The sequence below is a fragment of the Cucumis melo genome, chromosome 10 (assembly GCF_025177605.1).
Source record: "Cucumis melo cultivar AY chromosome 10, USDA_Cmelo_AY_1.0, whole genome shotgun sequence".
Classification (NCBI taxonomy): Eukaryota; Viridiplantae; Streptophyta; class Magnoliopsida; order Cucurbitales; family Cucurbitaceae; genus Cucumis; species Cucumis melo.
In genome coordinates, this window is record NC_066866.1 from 2,367,148 (window position 1) to 2,379,999 (window position 12,852).

The 12,852-nt window shown below is 34.7% G+C and overlaps 3 protein-coding genes across 4 annotated transcripts; all 3 read right to left on the reverse strand.

Annotated features, from left to right (window-relative positions):
• Window positions 1–754: 754 nt before the first annotated feature.
• LOC103489182 (pentatricopeptide repeat-containing protein At1g69290) lies at window positions 755–3,652 on the reverse strand. The gene has a single exon (XM_008448211.3). It carries the CDS (start codon window positions 3,324–3,326, stop codon window positions 1,359–1,361), a length of 1,968 nt encoding a protein of 655 aa, XP_008446433.1. The 5' UTR covers window positions 3,327–3,652; the 3' UTR covers window positions 755–1,358.
• Window positions 3,653–4,355: 703 nt separating this feature from the next.
• LOC103489183 (ureide permease 1-like) lies at window positions 4,356–8,470 on the reverse strand. Of its 2 annotated transcripts, none has more exons than XM_008448213.2 (8): window positions 8,220–8,470; window positions 7,144–7,452; window positions 6,478–6,616; window positions 6,157–6,331; window positions 5,838–5,869; window positions 5,637–5,725; window positions 5,161–5,535; window positions 4,356–4,850 (listed from the first exon to the last, which is right to left on the reverse strand). In XM_008448213.2, the coding sequence occupies exons 2-8, from the start codon at window positions 7,378–7,380 to the stop codon at window positions 4,695–4,697; spliced, it is 1,203 nt and encodes a 400-aa protein (XP_008446435.2). In that variant the 5' UTR covers window positions 7,381–7,452; window positions 8,220–8,470; the 3' UTR covers window positions 4,356–4,694. The 2 variants fall into 2 exon arrangements, with proteins under 2 accessions (XP_008446435.2, XP_008446436.2); XM_008448214.3 differs by lacking the exon at window positions 8,220–8,470 and adding an exon at window positions 7,942–8,155.
• Window positions 8,471–9,124: 654 nt separating this feature from the next.
• LOC103489184 (ureide permease 1-like) lies at window positions 9,125–12,665 on the reverse strand. Its single transcript, XM_008448217.3, has 9 exons — window positions 12,562–12,665; window positions 12,067–12,109; window positions 11,666–11,970; window positions 10,867–11,005; window positions 10,534–10,708; window positions 10,304–10,329; window positions 10,102–10,196; window positions 9,590–9,964; window positions 9,125–9,398 (listed from the first exon to the last, which is right to left on the reverse strand). Exons 3-9 carry the CDS (start codon window positions 11,900–11,902, stop codon window positions 9,198–9,200), a joined length of 1,248 nt encoding a protein of 415 aa, XP_008446439.2. The 5' UTR covers window positions 11,903–11,970; window positions 12,067–12,109; window positions 12,562–12,665; the 3' UTR covers window positions 9,125–9,197.
• Between the last annotated feature and the right edge of the window lie 187 nt (window positions 12,666–12,852).

Sequence of the window (12,852 nt, forward strand, 5' to 3'; positions counted from 1 at the left end):
GAAAGAAGTAGCAGTAGAAAAAAAAGAAAAAAGAATAAGGATGATAGAAAGAAATTAGTTTTGGGTAAGATAAAGAGAAAGACGATGGAAAGAAAACCCAGCGAGGAAAAGGAAAAGATGATGGAAAGAAATACCAGCGAGAGAAATCCCAACGAAAGGAAAAGAAGAAAGACCATAGAAATAAATCGCAAGAGAAAACCTGATAACATTTTATTTGGATGGTCATTAAACTTATTTTCAAAACTAGAGAACTAAAATAACATATTTTAAAAATTTTGGGACTTAATATACGTATTTTCAAAAACTTAGAAATTGAAAAGTATACTTTCAAAATATAGAGACGAAACATGTATATTTTCTCAAAACCCAAAAAGATTGCGAATATAATTTTTCATAGCATATATCAATATATGTGTTTTGTGAATGTTAATGAGAGATCTAAATTTTATTATTGGAACTTGTACAAGTTTATTAATTTATCATAATTTATAGATGGTATATATATATAGCCACTGATACAAGGCAAGTAAGGTTACTAAGGAACTCAACTACAGTTAAAAGAGTAACTCAAACTCATACTACTCCAATAAAATTACAGCAAATTTCAAATTAAAATGACGAAATATTTCATTCAGGGAATGGATACAAGAGATTGAACGAGAGAACTATAAATAGAATGATGGATTATTACTAAAGCCGGGTATTATCCATGACTCTCGAACTCAAGAGTCTATCACTTGAAAGACATAGTCTGTAGCTTTATAAGTTATAGAAAGAATCTTATTCAGGTATGGTCGTAATTCAAGCCTCTATCACTTACATTTGAGCATTTAATATACCAATGACAATACGTTCAACAAGCTCTATCTGTACCAAACAAAAGTTACAAATAGTATAGAGAATGGATTTCAAGTAGTGCAAAGTAAAAATGTCATGTCTCTAATGTCTGTTTTAAGCATTTGGAAAGTCAACCTATGGATGTGTTTGGATTAACGAATTCAAAATTGTATTGTCGATGAGCCATTCAAGTTTTAACTATTCTTTCCTTCTGCAACTCTATATCTGCTAGTTGATAATTTCAAACAATTCGCTACATTCAACGGATCATCCTCCGAGGAAGTCGAGGCTTCCAACTTCCAGAAGCTGCAAGTTTTGGCGCAGGCCTTCCTCAAGCAAAACAGCCAGCAATGAACTATTGGGACATTCATCGAATCTTCAGTTCATTGAGTTTCAGTGGAAACCATTGTTTGTGGCTGAAAACTTCAGAGTAAGAGAAGCGACCCAATTGTCAATTCGTGCATCTACAACATGCCACATGTTAGAAATGCTAGACTTTCATATCAAAGAAGTTTCAAATCTCAAGCACTCAGACCAGCCCAGTTCTTGAAAGCAATTAGAGATTCCATTTTCCTGTGGTTCCTCCTCCTCAACTTTGCCACTTTGAGTTTCTTATGATTCTCCATGAATGCTTGCTTATATTTCCACTTATCAATGAAGATCTTCGTATCCTTAGTTTTTTCAACAACTTGCATCACAGCGTCAAAGAAACCTCCCTTGACCAAAGCATACAGAAATGCATCAACCAAGTTGTTGTCAAGTTTGATTCCACTCTCTCCATCTGGTGTAACCTTCCACTTAAGTTCGTTCCACAGCATTAAAACACAGAAATATCTCTCTGCAGACACATAGCCATTAATTAGGGACAAGAAGGTCTGCTCGTTTGGTTCAAACTGCAGAAATTTCATTCTTCGGTATGTTCTCCTCGCATCCTCGAGTCTTCCAGCTTTGCAAAAGGCATGTATAATAGAGTTCCAATCATGAGTTCCAACTTCAACAAGAGGATCTTCGACAATTTCGTCTAAGAAGGCAGCCATCAACTCAGGCCTATGGTTCTCCATTAAGCCAGTCATAATAGTTAGATAACTAGCTTTCGTGTCAGATTTTCTTGTTTCCCTCATGTTCCTGAACAAAGTAAAAGCTGATTGAAAATCTTGGTTCGACATTGATGCCTCTATTAGAGAATCGTAGCTCTCTGCATCCAACTGAATCCCAGAATTGGTAATATCCATGACTAATTGGGTGGCTTCAGTTGTTCGGCGCTCTGTCCGGTAAGCTTTCAAGATTGGCATATAGACTCCAAGGCCCAGAGAAACTCCCTGGGAATTTATTTCGTTCAGAACGTATTGTGCCTTATCTAACCATCCAATATTAACACATGCATTAATGATACCGTATCCAATAGATCCATCAACTGCTGATGAAGACTCTAAATTCTGAGCGTCAATAATTAATGCAGACAATTCCTTCAGATTTCCACTTTGGATAAAGCCCTTAACCATTTCCAAATATGTCTTCTCACCAAAATGCACATGTGATCCACATTCATCCTTTAAACTACGCAGCATAGTCTTCGAAACAGCAGCAAAGTTGCTCGCATTAACGTATCCACTAACCAAATTACTAAAAAGGAGATCTTTACGAGTAAAACCGAAACTTCCCATCAAGACCTCTAACTCGATTATTTTCTGTTCAAGACCCTTCAATGCATACAAATAAGCAAGAGCACCAAAACTCACCTCATCAGGCCGAAGATACAAAAGTGACATTGTTTCAACAACTTTCTCGGCATCTGTCACAGATTCAAGTTCATGGCAACACCCCTCAAGTGCTGCATTACAAGCAATAAGGTCTGGTTTCAAAAAATCCAACCTCTCATCTAAAGCAATCCTACAGTTCTCTTCAAAAACTCTTAGAAAGGGAATCAAACTCCCACTCTGTCTGCAAATATCAACAAGTTCTTTGCCCCAGACACTAAAAGGTACAAAGCATCGATTCTTAAACATGCATTTAATCAAAGAAAGAGCAGGGGCAGCAGTGTTGGCACATTTCATAGAAGCCAGTAAAGCTTTAACAGACCCAAAATCCAACAGTTCAGGTTTCTTCTCAATAACAAACACCACAGAAGCAAAGGCCCTTTTCAGATTATGAACGTCCCCAATTGAGGACAAGTGAGCAATAAGTGAATTGGTAAGAGACTTAGATGGGAAAATAGAACTTCTCGTGAGCAATTTGAAGGATTTCCATGCCTCATCAGTGTCGCTAGTGAGAAGGGACTTGTGAAGGGCAGTTTCTACAGCGGCAACACGGTCTGGAGTTAAAGTTTGAGGAGTTGGATCCTGACGGAGGTCGGTGGAGTCTTGAGAAGGAGAAAATGGAGTTCTCTTTTTGGCAAAAAGGGAGGGTTGGAGGAAGGAGTAAAGAGATGGAGTTTCTGGTACAGAGGAAAACGACCTGTGAGGAATTAAACACAGAACTCTCTTCCACATTCTTCAATCGAAGTCCTAACGCTTTTCCCCAATCGATCGCTGTTCAAATCTTGCTAAACCAAATGAAATTACGTTTGCAAAATGTAACTAAAATGCTTAGGGTTTTTCGCTTACGAGCTTAGCAGTTAGGATTTTCTTCATCGTTTACGCAAAATCTGAATCGTCTCTGGAGTCTGGACTGCGAGTGGTGACGATGTCAACCTCTTGTTGATGAAAGGCGGCGAGCCCGCGGCGTTTGGTCGTAACGAGCCGCGTCAACCTATTAAGGAGAGGGAGAGATGGCGAGCGACTTACTTACAGTGGCCGTGACCGGTGGTCATCGGCGTGCAGTTGTTCGGTTGTTTAACGTAGAATATTTATTTACTTTTTATTTATTCTTGATTCATTTTTTAATATAGTAAAATAAATTAAAGTATTTTTAATATAGCAAAATTTAGGGATAGAAATCGATAAATTTTGATCGTTATCTATCTATGTCATTAATATCAATAGAAGTATTACCATCTTGTCTATCATATTAACATATTATCTATTATTGTTATGATTTAAAAGGTAAGTAATTTGTCGAATTTACTATTTTTTATAATTTATCTTAATTTTATATTTACCCAGATCAACTAAAATATTTTTAAATAATAAAAAATGTATAGATGTTAAAACTTTCCAATATTTATTAATTCTTCGAATAAGTTTGATTATTATGTTTTTATCATATTTTCATAGCAATACTTTGACATTTCCATCAATATGATATTTTTACTTTTTTATAGTTATTAGTAATTTTATTATAATATTATTAGATGTGATGCAGTGTTACTTTTTTAAAAAAAAAATTATAAATTTGTTCAATGTGTTCTTCTGAGAATCTTCTTTTAGAAAAATATTATGAAAATTAGTGCCACGATATATGGGTAAGTTTTAGAAGAGGGAAAAAAGGTATAGGAGATATAAATTTAAAACTGCTTCACAATAACATAAATACCAAACTTTCTACAATTCGTACTCAAAAGAAAGAAAAAAAAGAAGAAGAAGAAGAAAACAAACCATCTTTGTTGGGTGAAGTATGTACAATGTTCATAAGGTTAAGGGTCGATAACTTTATTACATGGATGTAGAAATAACAAACTGTGTTACATTTATTTAACTAATTCAAACTACGCCATCGCTATCACGAGACTAAAAAAATTATTCAATGAGGTGAGGTCGTTGCATTCTTACATTTTGGTTTACGAGGCCATCAAAAGAAATAACTGTTTTTCCACTTTTCCTGTCACGAATTATAAGTTCTCCACGACCAATAAGAACTTCGAGCAGCTGCCATTTCATTCTAAGTAGCTGAAAAAATGTGTTTTTAGAGATTTTGCAACATTATTGCTTTCGATGTCCTGCTGAAGCCATTAGAACACCAACAGCCACTATAAACATAAACAACATGCTGATGAGCAAAGCATAAGTTTTCTTGGACGATTTACGGTATTCTCCAAATAGAAGAATTCCCCAAAATGTGCTCACAAGTGGAAGTGCCTGAAACATCCCATTCCAGAATGAAACAATAAGGTAAACTAATGAGAGATCATTAAAAGCTCATCAACAATATTTCATAGAAATAGAACGATATGGGATTGTTGAAAGTCCCGTTTGTTAACCATTAGGTTTTGCGTTATTGGAGTTTGGCTAAGAATTCAATTCTTTTACTTTGAGAGAGAATCAAACTATTATCATAACTCAAGAGATAATAGACTCAATTTTCAAAAACTTAAAACAAAAAACAAAATGGTTATCAAACGGGACTTCAGTTATTAAGATACTGCAATCACAAAGAGGGGAAATGGACCTGTACAGCATCTGCAGCCGCATAGCCAGCAGCTTGACCACCCATGAACTGAAGGCCATTGCCAAATCCACACAAGAATCCAGCCAACAAGGCCCATCCTCTACCATTCCAGTCATTTACATAAGCCTTGAGTGTTGTTTTGGGCAAGTTAAGTATAGGGCAGTAGAGGAAGGCAATGTTAAGAATGACACCTAAGAAAAAACAAGAGACCGAGAAGTAGAAAAACGCGGTATAAACATTCAAGTGTGGGACACCTTCCTTTAGAGTGTGCCATTGATCATTTGTCGCCAAGTTGAACGCCGGTGAGAAGAGAGAAAAGCAAACACCAGCAAAGAAAGTTAAGAACAGTCCAACGAATGTGCTCTTACCAAACACCTGCAAAAATGACATCCTAGCCACTGAATAAATGTAGAATAGAAGAGGAAGGGTATCAATGGCTTGATAAGGCTTATATTATTTATAGTGGCATTACACACCTTAATGGATCTTCTATTCTCAAGTTCAACGAGAAAGTCCGCAGTCCCAGCTTTTGCCCTCAGTGAAAAATAATCGGCACTTGCTAAGTCTGTTGATTTGGCTATACAGGTCAAAATCCAAAGCAAACAAGCCAAACTGCTATTTCGAATACAAACTGCCAACAAAAAAGTAGTAGTAGATCATAGCTACAGAAGATTCACCTTTGTTTGAAAATGAAGCTGCGTTAGTTGTCCTGCAAAAATTGAATAAGGCGGGATACATTATCACACCAAATATGTATGAAAGTCAATCGGTCTTTTCATATATAGAGCAAAAACTCCAATAGAATCCAAAAACAAAACTTTGTAAACAATCACACTGCACATAAATCACAGCCAAAATGCTGAAACACATTCAAATTTGGAATTAATGACTAGGCAGGCAAATTATATGTAATATGAATATGATCATAAGACCAACAAGACAACAAAATACGTTCAGAGTTTATAAACATTGGCACAGTAAGCAAAGAAAACATACTTCAACCCTTTTTCTGTATCGGTGGACAATGTATCCAGTTTTGCTTTGTTATCAGCTGTGTTGGATGAATGAACAGCAGAACCGAGACATACCGCAATCAAAAAGCAAGCAACACCAGGGAAAAGTACCTCGGCTTTATTAATTTTGTTGTCAAGAAAGTAGTTCACGGTTGTACCTTTTATATATATAAAAAAATTCAAGCAACGCCCCAGAGGGAGCATCCCATCAGATTTCAGACATTATATTTAAGAGATTCTCTTCACCTGAAAAAAAATGCAAAGACAAATTGAGTAGGAAATAGAATGGAGTAAAGATACTGACCTATAACAACTGTTATACTTGCAGTGATCACCTCTGTAACCGATAAACCAACTAAAGCAAAAGCATACTGAGTAGAGAGATTTCCTAGACTCAGAACTATACCACCCGCCATTGCAAACATGGCAGAAGACCAATTATCCTGCATACAACATTTTTAGGTTATACACCTATTACGGTACATGATTTATCCATGTAACTAAATCACCAAATAACCAATAAAGTTTTAATAGGGCCTTTTGCAAAAGTGTTTTTTAAAGTGAAACACCTTTTTATAAAATGAAGAATCTGTTTGGAATTTGGATTGATTTTTAAGTGCTTCCAAAGTATTTCTAACTGCAAAAGAATGTTTTTAAATGCTTAGAAAGTCAATTCAAATATAAATAGGTTCAAAACATCTTTGATAAACACTTTTGAAAGAAACACTAGTTAAGTACATCTTTCTATAACTAGTTTTAGTATAGTACTTTCACCACTCTAAAAGTCGTATCAAACTCATGCCATTGATCACCGAAAGACCAATAGGGCAGTTCTTAATTACTAATAGATGATCAAATTAGTGCCAAAAGATGCCTAATAATATGGCTGGTTATTTGCCAAAGATCTTAGTTATGGAACTGAACAAATGAAGATGAACGAAATCACACAAAGTAAATAAACAAAAGGAACCTGATAAAGTTGCTGAATAAAATTCGGACTATCATCTGAGCTCTTTCCAATCTCACCAAGGGTTAAAGCAATAATTACAGCAGCCAAAAAATTTGTTATGGAGTAATCGAGGTACGAATGCTGAGGAAGACGGCCCCGCCGTTCTAGGAGAGTCAAGAGTGCAGGCCATGTTCCCAAAAAGAAAAGCGCTAAAAGCATACATGCTATAGCACCACCTTTACTCTCCAACACATACATGTTTCAAAGTCTCCAAGAATATTAATCCACTCCAACTATATAGTCAAAAACTTATGAAACGGCAAAGAAATCCTGCAGAGAATGGTGATATGAATCACAGAATCAGTCTCATTATTGCCCACCAATGAGAAAAAATGTAAGATCAAGTACCTAGATCTCTAAAATAATGATATCAAACAAGAACCTATCCAAACGGAAGGAAACCCGAAAGACTCACAAAATCCAAAACTTTCAACAATCCGAAGGCCCCAAAGAAACCAAATAGTAGGTTTGCATCTTACTGATCAGTTAAATCACTGGGAGTTCGAAAACCAAGTTACAGGTGAAATCATAACTCGATTATATCAATACTCTAACACTCGCCTCTCCCGTGTGTGATATGAAATTTGTAGAATACTCAACGAGTGGAAGTCAATAGTAATTAAGAAAAAACGATATTATATGGATTTGAAAGCAGAATTTACGATCTTAAAGATGAAAGCAAGAAAACAAAATAAGACCATCAAACGAATTACAAGTTTAATGTTACATCTCACTAACCGAGAAATTCCAATCCCATACCCAGAAATGAACAACGAACGAGCCAATCAATCGGAGAAAAGAAAAACCAAAAAGGCATGGAACAATCTCCGAAGCGAAAAAAAAAATACTCAAATCGCAATGGGTTCGAAGATCACAAAACGAATCAAACCAGAACACAAATTAGAAACCACTGGAACATTTCAAAAATTTGGAGAAAAATAAATAGAAAATGGAATCTCAAAGGGCGATTCCGAAGAATATGCAACCCCCACCCAACAAACTTCGTAATCTGCTCACTTAAGTCAAAGATTCCTTACCCTTTTTCCCGTCAAATTGAAGTTTTTATTTACAATTGCGTCATCTTGTGTTGATTGTTGAGTTGAACATGCCCGAAAAGGTAATTTTTCTTGTCAAAGATGGTAACTTCCATAATTTGTCGAGAGCCATCTTGGAGATTCAGATGACAACGAACATTGATGGTTGATTCTTAAAGAAATTCGTTTGAGCCACTTTGGTATTCTGAATTACCAATTATTGTTTCTTCTTTCGGCCGCCCCCATGTCAACAACGCGAATCCACGTAATTATATATTTGAGAATATATTACAATTTCTTAATCCCCAAACGAACTAAAATATATTTACAAATCAAAATGAATCTCAATTTTTATTATTTAGGACTTCAATAGGTGTTGATATTTCTTTCTATGTGTTGTTACATATAAATTATTTTTATAAAAAATAAAAAGTTGTTTCATTATTTAGGGCAAGAAATGTTTTGATTGTAAAATAATTTTCTAAAGCAAGATTAAAATTAATAAATAGACAAAAAGGGTAAATAAAAAATAAATTGACAAATCCTTTTATATTACATTCTTATTTTGATAATATACTTTTCAACGTATTTTTATAAGGTAATTCTTATTTTGATAATATACTTTTCAACGTATTTTTATAAGGTAATATACTGAGAACTCCATTGTTATAATATTGTGTTTGTATTATTAAGCTTGAAGTTAAAGGTTCAATTTCTCCACAATAATTATTTAATTCAATTTCTTCGAAAAAGAAAAAATTTATGACCTTTGTTTGTTTGCATGGACTGTGCGAGTAAATTATTTTAGAAAATAATTGAGTTAAAAAATGTACAATTTACTTAATAGAACTCATAAGAAAACAAAAGTCATTTAAATTTAAAATATAAACATAATCTCATATCGTGGAAGAAGCTAAATTTAGTAGTTCGCAATTCACTATTCTAGAAGTCTTACGTCGGTTGAACTATGATGCAACGGATCTAACTCATACAAACGTAAGAGCTTTTACATGATTTTCCAACACCTATCTCATGTCTATGTCCTGATGAAGCCATTAGAACCACAACAGCCACTGTGAACATAAACAACATGCTCGCTAGCAAAGTGTATGTTTTTCTTGACGATCTTCGGTATTCTCCAAACAAAACTACCCCCCAAAACGTGCTCACAAGTGGAAATGCCTGGAACAATAATCATTTCAGATTCAACACACAACCAACCAAAAACGATAGAGATATCAGAATACTAAACTCATTATTATATTGTTGGTAATATTCAGTTTGATTTTATTTGATCTTATCAAGAAGTTAAAGACTAGTTTTACTCGTCAATATCAAGTTGCCATATTAGTAAGTAGGATGAAGACACTGACCTGAACAGAATCTGCTGCTGCATAACCAGCAGCTTGACCACCCATGAACTCCAAACCATTGCCAAATCCACATAAAAGACCAGCCAACAAAGCCAATCCTCTACCATTCCAATCAGTCAGATATCCCTTGAATGATGTTTTGGGTAAGTTTAGTATAGGAAAGTAAAGCAAGATGAGGTTAATAACAAAGGCCAAGACGAAAAATGATGTCGAGAAGTAGAAAAATGCGGTATAGACAGACAAATGTGGGATGCCTTCCTTGAGAGTGTGCCATTGATCATTTGTAGCCAAATTGAATGCAGGTGAGAAGAATGAAAGGGAAACACCAGCAAAGAAAATTATGCACAATCCAACTAGTGTGCTCTTACCAGACACCTGTAAGAAAATATAAACAGAAACTGGATCAGTGGCCTTAAATACTATTGATCCATCTTGGATGCTTTGTGTCATAAAGAAAAAATGTTTATTTCTTGAATGAATGTATTCATTAATGTAGTGGTATTATTATAAACCTTGATGGATCTTCTGTTTTCAACTTGAACAATAAAGTCTGCAGTTCCAGCTTCTGCATTTCGCAACGAACAATTGGCGTTCTCCGCTGATTCAACTATCCATGTCAAAATTTAAAACCAAAAAGTTATATTGTCATTTGACTTGGAAATAATTGATAAAAAGAAAGTAATAGGACATAGATCCTGAAGATTTTATCATGACCTGAAATTGAAGAAACATCAATTGCCCTGCAAAAAATGAATTTTGAAGTAAAATATATTCAACATTCCTTAGAACTCAAGAACACAAAACGAAGAACAACCAGCATATCATTCACAAGGCTCTACAACCAGGAAAGTTATGCGACAATGAATGATCATAACATCAACTAAACAACAAACAAAGAAACAGTTGATAAATTTACTCGTCAATGGTCCACGTAAAGAACATACTTTGACTCATTTTTGGAATCCGTGGACAAGCTTTCCAACTTTGTTTTGATATCGGCTGTGTTGGACGAGTGAACAGCAGAGCCAAGACAAACTGCAAGCAAGAAGCAAGCAACACCAGGGAAAAGAATCTCTGCTCGATTAATTTTGCCATCGAGAAAATAGTTCATGGTTGAGCCTTTAAAAGAAAAAGAAGAACACCAAAGTGGAGAATCCCATCAGACATAATTCATGTGTTCAGGTAACTTATTAATAACAACTGATAGATCAATTTCTGCCACCTAAAAGACAAACAAATATAAATAGAGTAAAAGAGAAGGGAACAAGTATAGAGACCTAAAACTACTATTATGCTACAAGTGAGCACTGCTGTTGTTGATAAACCAACAAACGCCAAAGCATATTGAGCTGAAAGATTCCCAATACTCAGCGCTAAACCACCAGCCATGGCAAATATAACAGAAGGCCAATTATCCTGCACACAATATTTTAGAAGATTATACACCATTGCAACATGATTTACAAATGTAGATGAATCAAGGATAGCAGAAGATTAGAAAAGATTGAATAGAAATTTCTTCTTGGTCAAACGATTCCTTCCAAGTTTACCTACATAGATCGAAGAAAACAAAATTAAGAAAAGCTTAAAACTTTGTTAGATAATTATTTGGTTTCTAAAATTATGCTTCTTACCAATAGTTTTCATATTTCCTATGTAAAAATGGGAATACTTATAGTAATTGTGGTTTTGATATTAAAAACACTTTCTAAAACGTGGACGACAAAAAATAAAAGTCAATAGATATGGAAGTGATGTTTAAAGACTGGGCTAACGGATATTAATCTCTAAGCAATCACTTCATGATTCAATTCAAGTGGAACCATAACAAGAAGAAAAAGAAGAAAACGGACAATGTGTTACGAGAAAAGGTCGTGAGATTGAAAAACGAGAAGATTAATTCGATCCATTCTCTTCAAACGAACAAACTGTAAACGGAGTTAAGACTCGGACATTATTTTTAACAAATGATCAAGTTAAGCTACAAGAATTACAATGATTTGCCAATCTCTATAGTTATGGAACAGAAAAAAATGATGCAAATGAAATTTTCAAGAGTAGATATATGAAAGCAACCTGAGAAAGCTGTTGGATAAAATTTGGTCTATCTGGTGAGCTCTTTCCAAGCTGACCAAGTGTCAAAGAAAATATTACAGCAGCTAAATAATTTGCGATGGAGTAATCAAGAAAAATATGCTGAGGAAGACGCCCCCGCCGTTCAGGAAGACTCAAAAGAACAGGGTAGGTTCCCAAAAATACGAGAGACAATATCATACATGCTATAGCCCCTTCTTTAGTCTCCACTAAATACATGCTTTAATTTACAAATATATAACTCCACTCTGGCTATATGATCAAACAATGAAGAAATACCAAAGATACTGCAGAAAAAGAGTGATATTAATCAGTCTCAGTTCAACGATGATCCACATAGTAGTAAAACCTTAGAGTCTGAGACCAATGAAATCTGAAGTTACCTGACAATGCCCGCTGGATTTCAACAACTTAAGAACAAAATAACTGTTATGAAATCGACAAATAAAGATAAGTAGAAAAACGTAAAATGTAAAAAATGAACGTAGGGATTTATGTGGTTCATGATCAATATGTTAGCTACATTTACAGGACATCTTTAGCGTTAGAGAGTTTATATAGTGTTCTACGTAGACAATATAAATATACCAAATACGAATTCAACCCGTCAGCGAGACCCCTTGACACATTCGAGACATTCCAAAAAATGGCCAAGAAGAGATACAGTCTTTTAAAAAGATCTAAACCATTTCAAAGCTAAAGGTCACAAAAAGAGGAAGAAACCCGGGGAGTGTTTAAAAGTGATCCAACCAAAGGGAGAGTCAAATGACTTCCAAACATCCAAAACTAGAAATCAAACTCCAGCAAAGTGGAAAACCAAGAAGCAAGAACAAAAGGCACTACTGATTTCAAAAACTTGGGAGTAAATAGAATCTCACCAGAGTGTTTGCAGATACTTAGATTCCTGTTATTGTGGAGAAGGAAATTGCTTCAAAATAAACGATTCATAACTTATATGAGACAAAGGAAATATTGAAAACAAATCAAACAATTTTACTTCAAAATGCAACTGTGATTTCGATATAGCAGTTGTAATTGTGATTTCTATTTTTTTTTTATTAAAAGAAAAAACAAAGTCAGTAGATTCCTGATAGGGACATAAAATGTTTATTCCAATTTTTTTCTAAAGTAAAAATTTATGAAGAATGATGCTACACCAACAACAGACA